This window comes from Ovis canadensis, chromosome 2 (genome assembly GCF_042477335.2).
Source record: "Ovis canadensis isolate MfBH-ARS-UI-01 breed Bighorn chromosome 2, ARS-UI_OviCan_v2, whole genome shotgun sequence".
NCBI lineage: Eukaryota > Metazoa > Chordata > Mammalia > Artiodactyla > Bovidae > Ovis > Ovis canadensis.
Window position 1 is genome coordinate 53,530,630 of NC_091246.1, and position 16,490 is coordinate 53,547,119.

At 38.3% G+C, this 16,490-nt stretch overlaps 1 protein-coding gene across 1 annotated transcript in view; it reads right to left on the bottom strand.

Moving 5' to 3' along the window:
• The window catches only part of LOC138433493 (phospholipid-transporting ATPase FetA-like), a 124,764-nt gene that overhangs the window by 59,818 nt on the left and 48,456 nt on the right, over positions 1-16,490 (bottom strand). Inside the window, exons 4-9 of the mRNA XM_069576255.1 lie at positions 12,642-12,700; positions 6,739-6,852; positions 5,813-5,911; positions 4,162-4,223; positions 1,286-1,358; positions 858-928 (exon numbers count right to left, since the gene is read on the bottom strand). Of these exons, the coding sequence (XP_069432356.1) occupies positions 858-928; positions 1,286-1,358; positions 4,162-4,223; positions 5,813-5,911; positions 6,739-6,852; positions 12,642-12,700 (478 nt within the window). The remainder of the gene's footprint in view (positions 1-857; positions 929-1,285; positions 1,359-4,161; positions 4,224-5,812; positions 5,912-6,738; positions 6,853-12,641; positions 12,701-16,490) is intronic.

Below are 16,490 nucleotides of genomic sequence, written 5' to 3' on the forward strand. Positions count from 1 at the left end.
TCCATGGGATTTTCCAGGCAAGAGTACTGGAGTGGGGTGCCATTGCCTTCTCCAGGAAGCTAAATATTATCCCACTTGCTCCCCTCTCTCCCTGAAACACATATCAACTACTTTAACCAACCTATGCGATCTTGCTGGTGGAGCTACTTTAGAAAAGCTGAAGAAACATCACAAAATAACCTGAAGGTGGTACCTACTCCCTTCAAGAGTAAGGTCCTGGTAAGAACCTGTGAACACTTCCAAGTAAACGTACTCCTCGTCTCACAAATGTTTATAGGACCCATGAAGAGATCCCACTTAACCATTATTTGATACAGAAATGCAGAGATAGAAGTAAAAAAGAAGCCATATTTCAAAAAGTTTGTGGGTACTAAGAGGAAGAGTTGTAAGGATGCAGATTAACATAAAACTCCACAGGACAAGCTCTCTGAAGATGGCCTCTGTCTTCCAAAGATCTTAGATTTTGCACATTAATGAATTTCTACCTTAAATCCTTTCCAGAACATGGTTTATCAGTACATAATTATCTCAGTATTCATTCCCCCACCCCAAGAAACTTTGGAACTATATTCTGAAATTTCATAGTTTGGTTAACCTCTTTCCTACCACTCAGCATTATTGAATATAGTCAGACTGAATGTTTCCAATTTGAAGATGGAGAATATTTGCCTAGATTCTGCACCCAGTTGGATGCTCAACTCTCTGTCAAGAGCTCAGCCTTAGACTTGAGGCCTCCTATCTTACCTGGATATTTCTAGCTTTTAGCACTTCATTCTCTGCATCATGCCCTCCCTCAATGAGAAATCACTCTAAGCTGACTCAACCATCTTAATGGACTATGAGGAAGGAACACTCACCCATCCAGTTCTGCAGTTTCTATATATGTCAAACTGTAGGGCTCACTGCTCGAGAGTAATAGTATGTCAGCCTGTGGTCAGGAAAGGCAGAGAAGATAAGGAAGGCAGACTTTTAAAATTACAGTGCGGCGAAAGCAATTACCTCAGGAACAGCTATTCAGTCTAAGAATTTTATAGACATTTGGTTTACTTTCTTTGTCTCAAGACCCATCACTGGTAACACACACCTCCTTTCTCAAAGCCAGTCATACTTTACCTGGGGTTGTGGTGAGAAGTGGGTAAGAACAAACTTCTTACCACAGGAGCTGGTGATCTCTAGATGCACAGTGAAGCAGGTGAATATCACCAAAAGGAGTGGTCACAGAAGTGCTAAAAAGGTTTCTACTCAAGCCCAAAGAGAAAAAGCCACAGCCCAAAGAGGTACTCACCGTGACAATCTGATTGTTTTCTAGTTTAATTATATCTCCCACTTGGACATTCATCCATTTTTCTGTCACTATCCTGCAAGAAAGTGAACCTTAAATGCCTGCATGCCAGCTCTGAGAATTTCACTACAGTCTTATTTTGACAATCGAGGGGGGAATAAAAGCTGAGATGAACTCAAAGCTCAGAGGAGGACCAAACTGCTTTGGGATACTCCTTGCCCAAGCAGTATCAAGAATGGGGCCCATTTCTCTTGATCAGGCTATAAGAGTTTTCTAAAACTCTATAATGGTATATGTAGATATACACGCACATAATTTTTAAGAAAAGCAACATACACATATGGTAAAAATACAGTTCAAATAATTAAAAATATAGAAAAAGAAAAAGTAAAGTCTCCTGTCTCCCCAGATTATAGTTTTGTCACTTAGAGCAATTTTTTTGCATTTCTTTTGAGAAAATGTCAATCCATACAATCACATACAAGATATACATTTAAAAATGACATACCAGATACATAATTTTCTGGTACTTTGTGTTTTTCATTTAATAATATATCTGAGAGAACACTAACAGAGGTGTGGCTCATTACCCTTGATAGCTAAAAAAATGTGGCTTTTAACTAAAGATGTGCTTGTAGCCAGAATTACTGACTACAATGACAGAAATCACAACTCAAAAAACAAAATTTTTCAAAGGTATTAATAACTCTGTTCAAACACATGTGCTCTACAAAAAGGACGCCACTTTCTGGAATATAGACAATTCACCTCAAGTGTTAAATAAATCAGACATTCACTGGCTTACAAAGTTTAACCATTAGTGCCCTGCTTGTGAACTCCTACTCTAAAACCACTCTATGACAAATTCTTCTGTAATAGTTTTATAAAACCCAAGTGCTCAAGCTCCTTGGGAAGTTCATTTGACTAAATTCATTCAGTAACTCCTAGCTTTACAAATTTCTTACACTCAGTTTTATCTTTTTATTTCTATAGCTTTCTTTTTTTTAATTTTCTTTTTAATCACAACTAACTTTTTTAGTGATATCTTATGAGAGGCTTCAACAGATCAAAACACTTGAGGAAATAATCCATCATGAGTAAGAATCAGCAAACACAATAAATAACAGAATCAGATGCCCAACAACTTCCCATACTAGAATTCTATGATTAAAACTATAGTTCTTGATACGTGTGTGCTTAGTCACTCAAGATGAGTCCAACTCTTTGTTGGCCCCAAGGACTGCAGCCTGCCAGGCTCCTCTGTCCATGGGGATTCAAGGCAAGAACACTGGAGTGTGTTGCCATGTCCTCCTCCAGGGGATCTTTTGAACCCAGGGATTGAACCCAGGTCTCCTGCATTGCAGGTGGATTCTTTACCATCTGAGCCACCAGGGAAGCCCAAGAATACTGGAGTGGGTAGCCTATCACTTCTCCAGGGGATCTTCCTGACCCAGGAATTGAACCAGGGTCTCTTGAAATCCTATTCATCCATAAAAAATAATGAAAATTTTCCATTTGCAACAACATGGATGGACCTGGAGGATATTATGCTAAGTGAAATTAGTCAGACATATAAAGACAAATACTGTATGATATCACTTATATGTGGAATCTAAAAAATACAGCAAACTAGTGAATATAACAAAAAATAAACAGACTCACACATATAGAGAACAAACTAGTGGTTACCAATGGAGTCAGAGAAGGGGGTCAGACATCTCCATGCTGACCACTGTACTGGTAATAACCACTTGCATACTAATATCATGTCATAATTTGTTAATTTCTTTAATATATATTATTTTGTTTTCATTTTTGTAAGCATCCTCTAAGGTAAAAAACCATTACATATAAAATAAGCTACAAGGATATACTGTACAACACAAGTAATATAGACAACATTTTATAATAACTATAAAGGAAGTATAACCTTTAAAAATTGTGATTCACTATATTGTATACCTATAACATATAATGTTGAACATCAACTGTAATTAAAAAAATTTTTTTTAAATATAAATATAAATATATAAAACTATAGCTACAGGGTGTTGTGTAAGGTCACCATGAGAAAGGATTGGACCTCAATCTTGAATTTCCTCAGATCTGTACTTGTTTGTGATCTTGCTTCTGCAAACACTGGTCACTTCTCCTTTCATATCATCTCTGTTGAATTCTTCCCCATCTTTTAACCACAAACATCATCTGTTCTAGAAAATCTTCCTTGATTTCTTTAGCCAGTTATGATTGCCTATTTTTTATTAATTCCTATGATAATTTTTGTACCTCTTAGGATATTCTTCATATTGTACTTTATATAAAATTATGCCAGTCTCCCTCTATCCCTGCCAAAGTTAAATTGCTCCAATTTTGCAGGACCCCACAAAAAACATAAGCATTTACCCATACTTTAGATAGATAAGACCAAACACTACAGCAATGAGGTCAACACCAATATTTTCTTTAGACTGTTAACAAAAAGATGTCCTAACCAAAGGCTACAGTAGAATGGTCAATAAGTCATGTAGAATCCACTGATGCACTAAAGATAGACATCTCCATGCTGACCACTGTACTGGTAATAACCACTTGCATACTAATATCATGTCATAATTTGTTAATTTCTTTAATATATATTATTTTGTTTTCATTTTTGTAAGCATCCTCTAAGGTAAAGAATATTATTTTCATTTTATAGATAAGAAATATGAGGTCCAGAGAGGCAACTTCAGGGCATACTAGAAACAAACTCTTCCCATGTCCAGCCCGAGGCTCTTTTCACTGTCTTAAATCACCTTTCCAAACACATCAAGTTTTAGCAAGGTCAGTGCTCTCCCAGAGCCGATCCAACCTAAACTGGCTTCCCAAGAAGCACTTACCTGCCATTCATCAGCACCAGAACAGAACGATTGTTGACTTGATTATCATTTTGGTGTCTTTTCTAAAATCATACAAGAAAATGTTCAGGAAATAGACATAGAGCAAACCATATTTAGAAGATTAATATTTTGAAGTATTATTCAATGTAGTTCCTCTTCTTTGTAATTCTCCCTTACCCCCACTTCTTCACCACCCTACCCCCCAGCCCCTGGCCAGTTCCAAGTTCTTCCACTGTTAAAACCAAACCAAGAAGCTGATTGTCTCTGAGAAGCTGGGAAAGGACGTCAGAAAAAGATTCAAGTGAGAAGAAAGAGATAAACTCTTTGTTTTAATATCAAGAGCCAAAGCCTGGGGTGATAAGAACAAATAACTTATGTTGAAAGCCACAGAGGAGAGAATGCAAAATGATGGGGCTACACCTTGGTAGGTGGAGGGAAGTTATATATTCACAAGCATACCAATACCCCTACCCTTAACCACAGTCAGCATAAGAAGCTTCTACCATGGATGCAATGAGGAAAGAGGAATAGAGGTCTATTCAAAGCCCAAATAAGAGGGTGACAAATAAGGGTATGTCCTGATGCTAAGAGTCACATGAGTCCCTTTCCTTTCAGTTGAGATTACTCCCTGGGAAGAGGGTAGAAAGAATCCTGAATTGGTCAGAATATTTTCTCCTAAAGACATGGAATTCTAAACCAGAAGGAACTGCGTGGGTTATCTTGAATTGGCAAGTTTAGCTTTCGGCTCTCATTAAAAAAGGGCTGAGATGGTGAGGTGGTGGTTATGAGTTACACTGAGTTTAGTTATGGAAAATTAAGTTATATTTTTGCACATCTGATTTGTGCCTGAAATTTAAACCACTATATATGTTAATTCTGGGTTTAAAGAGTCACAGAGTTGAAGAGCTGGAGAAACACTCTGCTCTTAAACTTTGATATAAAAATCAGAAGGACTCTCTTTGGGAAGCTCCAAACAGGTCAACACGGTGGGCTTCCCAAATCCCACTGGTAGGCATAGCACTGGTTCCCCACATTTGCCCTTCCACCCCCTGCTGTAAAGGAGCATGCAGGAAGCCACGCTGCACTCGCTGAAAGCCAGCTTCTTCCGCCAAGGCCAGGAAGGAGCCAGCCTCTGTTGAGTCATGATGCTCTCTAAACCCAGAGGGTTCCTAGCTGTGTGCACCTGATAGAACCGAAAGCTGGAGAGGGCAATATGGAGAGCTGGAGAGGAGAATGGGAATGCAGAAAAGGGAGATAAGACTGGAGAAAGCAAGGGGGACAGGAGGAAGGGAAGAGGAATATAGAAATGGGAGAAAGGGTGAATGGAGAAAGAAGGGTGAGAGCAAACCCAGAGAGAGCTAAGTGAAGGCAGAGGTGGGTTATGAAGGAGAGGGAAGGAAACCTGGAAAAGACGGCAGTAAGAAGACAGAGAAAGGCCTTGCGTGACCCCTTTCTGGCCATGGATGGCTCACCAATCTTGGGCTTAAGGGAATCTCATATTCCTCTGGCACAGATAAGGACATAGGGAAAGGAAACACCTCTTTCCTTCTTCCTTCTAGTATTAGGCAGTTCTGGGGAGTCCTTCACACTCCCTCCCTCCCCAGCCTGACTTGGTACAGCGAGGGAAGAGAGGCCCTGGAAGCCACTTCACCATATCATCGATGGCATCTTTCACTGCTGTTATGGACAGCACCACCATCAGGGGTACCACAGTCGTGTACCATGCCAAGGAGGAGATCTGAGGAATCAACTGGGAGAGGGAAGGGGAGAGAAACATGGGTCAGAAAGCTTAAAGGACAATGTATTTCCTCCCAACCCCCACTATACCACCATTTCCACCTCCCTAGATTCATAATAAGTTCAACAATCCTAGTTGCTTTCCACTGTTATAACCTCCAAATAGCCACCCCATTATAAGCAAACACCTCCTAAAGATGAAAGAAGAGGAGATGATAAATTGCCAGGTACTTCCCTGAACGCTAGTATCTTTGTCTTGATGGCAAAGAGCCATTCCTCTTCTGATAACGAAGGTGCTGGGGGGTAGGGCATTAAGTGTGGGCATGGGAGAACCACATAACCGCCTACACCCCTTCAGCACAAGGGGAAATGAGATGACCCGTCTCTCTCTCCCAACTTGTGCCTACCCTGCCCAGCTTCCGTGCCCTGTGCTGATGTTCTAAACCATTCTCCTCCCTTGGTGCTCCCATTTGTTAACTTTCTGTCGGGGAGGCTGGGACAAGAAGGAGGAATGGGGCTGCAGCTGAGGCGGGGGTGTAGAATCGAGTCTGTGGCCTTTCACCGTTAAGCTGAACTGTGGTCATGCAGTCGTGGTGAGGGAGTCCCCTTATTTGGGACTCGGCGACCTTGTCTCCTTCCTCTTATAGAGGCTTGTTTCACCCTGGCTAATCCTGACCACTGCTGTTCTAGGAAACTGGCCTGAGACTCCAGCCATCCATTCACCCATTGTCTGAAGAGAGAAAACATCTCTCAGTTTAAGGAGGAGAAGGACTGATTACATAACCTGACCCCAGAGAAGTTGATAAAATATTCTGTGGAAAAGGTCCTAAAAGGTAATACCTGTAGAAAAAGCAAAAAGAGGAAATACGCATTTGCAAGTCTCTGGAACTGTTCAAACAGGTTCATAGGCAAGAAGTTTAAGGCATTATATTTTGAGGTTTTGACGCTATTATCCTGTTAGTAAAAGAACACAAGCACAATTAGAGTAACAAAAGACTCCACCTCCAAGTCTTAACAAAAAGGACCAAGACCACTTCATAAAATAGGAAAAAGCAAATAGCTTCCCAACATAGTGAGGGAAGGAAGGAAGAAGTGTTTGGCTCCAGACTCTTTTCTTTGAGGCCTAGAGAGGCCTATGTATGTATGCCAAAGATGGCATGGTTGATAAATATGGGACATTTTTAGGAGGGGCTGGATGTATTTATGCCCTGAGTAGAATTCTTTGTTTATTGATGCTATTGATAATAATGATGATAATAAAATCAACAACAATCAAAACTTATTAAATATTTACTATGTGTAAAGTAGTATTCTGAGTACTTTAGTACTATTCTAAGTATTTTAGAAAAAGCAACTTATTTAATTCTCAAAACAACCCTAAGAAGGGAGTAATTTCACCTTTTCAGGATGCGGCAACCTAGGCCCTGAGGTTAATTTATTTGCCGAAGACCATCTAGTTACTTGTGGAGTTGAGATTGTACTGTTCCCTGAGCCCCAGTTCACTTGTGCAACCATCCAAATGCTTTCCTTCCTTGGAATCAGAAATCTTTCTGTTTCATCTTATCCTCTGACTCAAGGTCCTTCTCAGTGCCAATCAGAAGGCAAGTTTGCTATTTGTGTTCACTCTACTCAGAGCTCTCTACTGAAGCTTCTCTTAAGTCTGGCAAACCCATTTCGGTGTGTCTTTACATTTTGCTTTCAGTGCTGAAAGGTGTCAGATGCCAAAAGCAAATGACTGTCTTTCACCCTTAGCCCACTGAAGGTTCCTACACTGGTTGCTTTCAGCACTGGAGAATCACTTGCCCCTTAATTGTCCTGGGGGAGGTCTGAACAGTTTTGGCTTACATCTAAGCTATCATTTTGCTGAGTAAAAATGGGAACTTGCTACCTCTTCAATGCTAGTCTCAAGATGTTGACAAGACCATCTTACTTTCTACTTTTGGATCTTCAGTTGTTTGACCTAAGATATAAGGGTTTGAATCTATGAGCTTAAGAAAAGTAGGAGAATGAGACCAAATAATCCCCTAAGGACAAGGCTTCTCTCCCACCTCCTCCATCTATAGGGTCAAACAAAAGAACAAACCTACCCTGCAGTCCTGGAAAACAGACATTGCTTAACCATGACGAATCTCTTTCTGGGTCCTACCTTGGGAAGACATCTGAATACTCTTGGAGAACTAATATTTTTTTGTCCTAAGGCTAAAATTGGCCTTGGAAGACTAGACAGGCAATCCAGTCAAGTCTTGCTTAAGGTCTATTTCCCTAGGGAAGAGAAGCTGGTCAAATAGCTTAGCACTTAGGAGTTTAGAGATCCAAGTTAAACCTAAGATTTCCTTGGTGTTTCTCCATGACTTTTCAATTAATGATCAATCAAACACTACACATTTCTCAAAAGGTTTGTTCTGTTCACAGCTCTATACTGGGCTATACTAGTAGAGATTGAAAAACAGTTAAAATCTGTCCTGTAAAGTTCACAGGTATGTCTTGAATGGAGTTCTAACTAAATGACCTCTAAGGCCCCTCCCAACCCTGAGGGTAAGTTATTCTAACATATAAATGGTTTTCTTTGATTTTAAGATACCCTGAATTTCTTAGTGTCTAAGTCCAGATGACTCTGATACTTGGACCCAAAGATCTTTTGATCTTTTACCTTACTAAAGCAGCTGGCTTTAGTAAATTTTCCATTTGACTTTACAGTTAATGTATTTTGGTTTCTACTTATTTGGGTAGCATTTTTTTTAGAAAACAAAGACAAAAGCTATGCTGATTCTGCCCCAAGATAGACAAATCAGTACTTCTTTACTAACTTGGCAACTAGTGTTTTGTCTTACTCTTAAATGTCAAGCCAGAAGCAAGATCTTGAGGATGTAGAACATTTGCTTAACTACAGAATTCTTGTGTTTAATTCTTTTGACATGATAGAGATGCTAGATTTGGGTTTCGGGTATTTATTTATTTGGGCAGGGATATTCCCTGTGGCTCAGACAGTAAAGAATTCGCATGCAATGCTGGACAATGGGGTTTGATCCCTAGGTTGAGAAGATCTCCTGGAGGAGGGTATGGCAACCCACTACAGTATTCTTGCCTGGAGAATCCCCAGGGAAAAAGGAGCCTGGTGGGCTACAGTCCAGGGGGTCACAAACAGTCGGACATGACTGAGTGACTAAGCACAGCACCCGACTGACTGCTAAAGTGGAAAATTGAAAACAGAAGGCCAAGGATATAATGAGAATCAGTAGTTAGGGGGTTGAAAAGAGGAAAAGGAGCAGTGGCGGTGGTGGTTTAGTCACTAAGTCATGTGTGACTCTTGCGATGTCTGTGGGATTTCCCAGGCAAGAATACTGGAGTGGGTTGCCATTTCTTTTCCCAGGGAATCTTTCTGACCCAGGGATCAAACCCGGGTCTCCTACATTGCAGGCAGTCTCCTGCATCACAAATGGCTTCTCTACCACTGAGCCACCGGGGAAGCCTAAAAGGAGTAGGAAGGGAAGAAATTAGAGAAATAGGGAAAAAATGAGCAATGGGTGGGGCCAGGGAGATGCAATGGTTGTTAAGTACATAAGAATCAGTCAAATCTGTTTGCTTGTTCATCAATTATTTGCATACATTTATTGAATTTCATTTATGGGCCAGATACTGTGATGGGAACAGTAGTTACAGAGATGAATGAAATTTGTACCCTTCTGTTAAGGGGTAACAGTTTTTTGGTGAAAGAGAACTAACATTTTCACAACCATATTTAACTCTAACAACCACCATGTACAGTGAACATTATTATGTTCTTTTTATAGATGAGGGAACTGAAGATCAAAGAAGTTAAAATAAATAATGTGCCTAAGGATACAACGTTAGTAAGGAGTAGAGCAATGTTCAAACTCAGAGTGATGCCAAAACCTGCACCTTAGAGTTACTTAGAAAAAGTTTAGAGAGCGGAAAAGGTAGAGAAGGGGAAACCTATTCTCACAGCCATATCCTAAATATTGTTATTATCCAGAGCCTCTGTAACTCATAAATCATAAACTAGTATCCTATAGGACTACTGTATGTATATAGTATATATATATATATATATATATACATGCATATAGACATATACTATATACATAGTATATATATACACACATGCATATATATCATATATAGTATATATACACATATATATTACATACTTACAACACTATATATTAATATATCTACATATGCATAAAGTAACATATATGTAAAAATTGCTTATAATTGTAAAAGATTGGAAACAATCAAAATGTCAATTTGTAAGAAAGTGGTTACATAAATTATGCTATCTGCCAGGGAAGCAGTTGAAAAAAGAAGGAAAATGCTACTATGAAATTATAATTATGAAAACATCTCCAGGACATAATGTTAAGGTTCAGATTAGTTTAAGAAAGTGGGAAAATGATAATATATACATGCGTGTGTGTGTGTGTGTACGTGTGTGTGTGTGTATTTGCTTTATTTGCACAAAGAAGCACTGCTGAATATATGAAAAACTAATAAAAGTGATTTATTCTAGGGAGCAGAGATGTGGACAAGGATGGGGTATTGGAGCATGACTTTTAAACATGTATCTTTTTATGAGTTACTTATTTATAAACAAATAAATAAGTGAAAATGAACAATCTAATAGAAAATGGGCAAATACCATTAACAGTCATTTCCATAAAAAGATGTACAAAGGCTAATTAACATAAAAATTATTGCTCTGACTCAAAATTAAGGAAAGATAGGTAATGAAATGTCATTTTCCACGAAAGGGTCTGGTATAGATAAAAAGACTGACAATACCAATTTGGCAGGAATATGGAGAAGTAGAAGTCTTTGCTATAGATAGAAATATAAATAGATATAACCTTTTTAGAGGGCAATCTGGCAATATGTATCAAATATTTAATGTGTTTCATTTTTGATCTGGCCAATTCACTTCTAGGAAACTCTCCTAAAGTATATTTACACAAATGTAGCAAAGCATATGGCATTTAAAATGGTGTTCATTTAGGACCATTTATTGCAGCAAAACATTGGAGAAATATTTTTTGGAGGGGGCACCTGGATATAAACGGAGACACTTAAAATGTTAATCATTAAGAAACTGGTTAAATCAATTAAGGTATATTGATACAATGGAAAACTATGTTGCTATTAAATGAATTAATATCAGGAGGATAAGAGGATGACAGAGGATGAGATGGTTGAATGACATCACCAACTTGATGGACATGAATTTGAGTAAGCTCTGGGAATTGGTGATGGACAGGGAAGCCTGGCTTGCTGCAGTCCATGGGGTCACAGAGAGTCAGACATGACTGAGCAATTGAACTGAACTGATAGCTAATATTGCACAGGGTTTTTGAATTGGGTCTACTTGGCCCTTGAAACACTCGGGTGTTAAGCACAGCAACACCTGTGCAGTTTAAAATCTGTGTATAATTTATAGTTGGCTCTCAGTATCTGGGGTTTCACATCCACTGATTCAGCCATCCTTGGACTGAGTAGTACCATAGTACATATTTCTTGAAAAAAAATCTGTATGTCAGTGGACCCATGCAGTTCAAACCTGTTATATTCAAGGATCAATGGTAAACAGTTGAAGAGTCTTATCCCTAAGAGTGTACCATGTAAATTGTTATAGGTCTTGGCCTTAACAGAAAATAATAAAAAAATATGGAAATGTGGTTAAAAAATCAAATAAAAATTATAACTTTAAATAGTAATGTCATTAATTTAAAGTCTTCTGATATTTGATATTCTCAGAACACGATGATTCACTGTGAAAAGTTCTGACTCCCTTTTAAAAACTCATAAAGTATTTAAAAGGTTGATCATGTAAGATTTTTAATAATGATGAAATAAATTTGCAAAACAGAAATAATGAATGTTAATAAATTCTAGTCAAATCGTAAGATATGGGTTGAAAGTGTTTACAAAATTTACTTTGACACATGCGTATTTGAAATGATAAATAGATTATTCTTACTGTAATTTGCATATTTATTTGCTTTTTCCCCTTCTTCTTAGGAATTAGATACACTTAAACAACATCTAGATTCAATGAATATGAAAAAAGAGAGCTTAGAAGCTGTAAGTATAAAATGAAGTAAAAGTTTTCATATTATTCAGTTGCAAAAGGTAATTCAGTTGAATATATTAATGGAACTCATTCGGGTATATATTTATTTAGTAGTTTACTAACAGAAGTATAATTTTTTTTCCCATTCAGAATTTCAAATATCCTAGTTTAGTAAAAAAGTAGATTCAGTGGGCATGGCAACCTATTCCAGTATTTTTGCCTGGAGAACGCATGGACAGAGGAGGCTGGCAGGCTATAGTCCAAAGGGTCGCAAAGAGTCAGATATGGCTGAGCGATTGAATTGAACTGATTAAACAAATTAGGAAGGTCTACATGTACTATCACAGAGAGATGTCTAAGTGAAAAAAAAAAAACTATGAAACTATGCTTTCATTTGTTCAAGCTACAGTATTTCTTTTCGAGGAGCTATATATAAAACCAAAATTTGAGACACATCCTCCCCTGAGCCTAGGTCACTGGATTAATTTGGTTTCTGAGCCCTCACTGCACCAGCCCTCATTGTACAGGAGCTTGAAAGAAAGTAGAACCTATGTTGTAGGATTTACATCTACAAGGAATTTCCTGCCTCACTGACAATGGGGAATATTAGAGGAAAACATCAGCCCCCTCTTGAAATAGCTAGAGACCATATACTCACCGGGTATCCAAACAGACTGTTAAATTCTCTGTTGTTGGCTTGCAGATATCTCTCGGGTGCTGAAAAAGACGAGAGAAATGATGAGCACGATGCCCCTCTGAGATGAGCCTGGGATGCTGGTTGCCAGTGACTTCACTAGCATCTCACACATTCTCACCAAGAATACCTGTCCACAAACAGGTGTTGTCTCTTTGTTCAAAGAATCAAGCAATACGGTAAAAATGGAAATCCTCAAGTGTTCGAGCCTTCTGGAGGCAAGGGGACAAGTAACTTCTGAGGAGCTCTCTACCATTAATGCTTCTAGTAACCCTAGACTATGTTTCCACAGACAACAGGCTGGCCTGCATCAACATTATTGCCAAACACAGAAACCCAATTCTCCTTCAGAAGTTAATTACAGCAATAGTTTAGATATCTGAGGTTCTTTCTAAGGCTAGCCTTTCCTAAATCTGCTCTAAATTAATAAATCATTACCAGTATCTATTGCACAGAAACCAGTGTGCTGGATGCTGTGAGGAGATAAAAAGATAAGTAAGGCAGAGTCCTTACTTCAAGGGACTTGGGATTTAGTGGAGTCGGCCTGATAACAACATCACATCAAAACACATATATGTCACAAACTATTACAGATAGCTCCTTACTGTGTTATAAAACATCTCAAAAATATAAATTATCAACAGATCTTTCTGAATAAAACATTCCTATAGCCTCTTAAATTCTTCATTGGTTCAACAAGCATTTACTGAGTTCTTGACAGGTATTAAGCCCTGTGTTATGAACATTCATGTACGAGTTTTTGTGTGGACGTTTTTATTTCTCTTGGGTATATACATAGGAGTAGAATTACTCAGTCATATGGTAACTCTGGTTTTAACATTTTGAGAAGCTACCAAACAGGTTTTCACAGCAGTTGCATGATTTTACATTCTTACTGACAATGTATGAGAATTCCAATTTCTTCATATCCTTGCCAACACTTGTAAAAGACTGTGCTTTTTTATTTTAACTATCTTAGTGGATATGAAGTAATGTCTCATTGTGATTTTGATTTGCATGTCCATATTGACTAATGAGGGATTCCCAGGTAGCTCAGCTGGTAAAGAATCTGCCTGCAATGCAGGAGACTTGGATTCAATCCCTGGGTTGGGAAGATCCCCTGGAGAAGGGAATGACTACCCACTCCAGTATTCTGGCCTGGAGAATTCCATGAACTAATTAGTCCATTGACTAATGATGATATTGAGTATCTTTTCATGTATTTTATTGAACATTTATATATCTTCTTTGGAGAAATGTCTATTCAGATCCTTTGCTCATATTTAAACCGGGTTAATTATCTTTTTATCACTGAACTATGAGTTCTTAATATGTTCTGAATAGAAATCAGTTATAAGTGACTTGCAAATATTTTGTCTCTTATTTTAAATGTCACTTTTATAATGTACCAAATTCTAACATATTGAATATAATTATGGGTTTTCTTAAGCCTCCTGCATTGGCAGACAGGTTCTTTACCATTAGCACCACCTGGGAAGCCCTAATTATGGGTTTTCTATTAAGTTCTAGTCTATCCATCTTTAAGAAAAAATTTTAAATTGAAGTACAGTTGGTTTACAATATTGTGTTAGTCTCAGGTGTACAGAAAAGTGATTCAGTTGTTTATATATATATGATTTTTTCAGATAATTTTCCATTATACATTATTATGAGATACTGAATATAGTTCCCTGTGCTATACAGTAAATCCTTGCAGCTTATCTATATTATGTATAGTAGTTTTTATTTCTTAATCCCATACTCTTGATTTATCCCTCCCTCCATTTGACTCTTAAATTATGTAACTTGTATTATAGGATAGAGAGTCTTCTATTTTAACATCTTTTTGGCTATTCTCTTTTTAAAAAGTAATTAATTTGGCTGTGCTGGGTCTTAGTTGTGGCATGCAGGGTCTTTAATTGTGGCATGTGAACTCTTAATTGCAGCATGTGGGATCTAGTTCCCTAACCAGGGATCGAATCTGAGCCTGGTGCATGGGGAGCGCAGAGTCTTAGCCACTGGATCCCCAGAGATGTTTCTTCTTGGCTATTCTTGTCTATTTTCTCTTCTAGGTAAACTTCAGAATCATTTTGGCCAATTTGCTTAAGACTGGAGTTTTAATTAGAGGTGAAGACAAAGAAAATTTTAGAATTAACACCCAAAAAAGATGTCCTTTTCATTATAGGGGACTGGAATGCAAAAGTAGGAAGTCAAGAAACACCTGGAGTAACAGGCAATTTTGGCCTTGGAATATCGAATAAAGCAGGGCAAAAACTAACAGACTTTTGCCAAGAAAATGCACTGGTCATAGCAAACACACTCTTCCAACAATACAAGAGAAGACTCTACACATGGACATCACCAGATGGTCAACACCGAAATCAGATTGATTATAGTCTTTGCAGCCAAAGATGGAGAAGCTCTAGACAGTCAGCAAAAACAAGACCAAGAGCTGACTGTGGCTCAGATCATGAACTCCTTATTACCAAATTCAGACTCAAATTGAAGAAAGTAGGGAAAACCGCTAGACCATTCAGGTATGACCTAAATCAAATCCCTTATGATTATACAGTGGAAGTGAGAAATAGATTTAAGGGCCTAGATCTGATAGATAGAGTGCCTGATGAACTACAGAATAAGGTTCATGACATTGTACAAGAGACAGGAATCAAGACCGAAATGCAAAAAAGCAAAATGGCTGTCTGGGGAGGCCTTACAAATAGCTGTGAAAAGAAGAGAGGTGAAAAGCAGAGGAGAAAAGGAAAGATATAAGCATGTCAATGCAGAGTTCCAAAGAATAGTTAAGGAGAGATAAGAAAGCCTTCCTCAGCGATCAATGCAAAGAAATAGAGGAAAACAACAGAATGGGAAAGACTAGAGATCTCTTCAAGAAAATTAGAGATACCAAGGGAACATTTCACGCAAGGATGGGCTCAATAAAGGACAGAAATGGTATGGACCTAACAGAAGCAGAAGATATTAAGAAGAGGTGGCAAGAATACACAGAAGAACTGTACAAAAAAGATCTTCACGACCCAGGTAATCATGATGATGTGATCACTAATCTAGAGCCAGACATCTTGGAATGTGAAGTCAAGCGGGCCTTAGAAAGCATCACTATGAACAAAGCTAGTGGAGGTGATGGAATTCCAGTTGAGCTGTTTCAAATCCTGAAAGATGATGCTGTGAAAGTGCTATACTCAATATGCCAGCAATTTGGAAAACTCACCAGTGGCCACAGGACTGGAAAAGGTCAGTTTTCATTCCAATTCCAAAGAAAGGAAATGCAAAAGAATGCTCAAACTACCGCACCATTGCACTCATCTCACATGCTAGTAAAGTAATGCTCAAAATTCTCCAAGCCAGGCTTTAGCAATACGTGAACCGTGAACTTCCTGATGTTCAAGCTGGTTTTAGAAAAGGCAGAGGAACCAGAGATCAAATTGCCAACATCTGCTGGATCAAGGAAAAAGCAAGAGAGTTCCAGAAAAACATCTATTTCTGCTTTATTGACTATGTCAAAGCCTTTGACTGTGTGGCTCACAATAAACAAATAAAAAAAAATTCTGAAAGAGATGGGAATACCAGACCACCTGACCTGCCTCTTGAGAAATCTGTATGCAGGTCAGGAAGCAAAAGTTAGAACTGGACATGGAACAACAGACAGGTTCCAAATAGGAAAAGGAGTACGTCAAGGCTGTCTATTGTCACCCTGCTTATTTAATTTATATGCAGAGTACATCATGAGAAACACTGGACTGGAAGAAACACAAGCTGGAATCAAGTTTGCCGGGAGAAATATCAATGACCTCA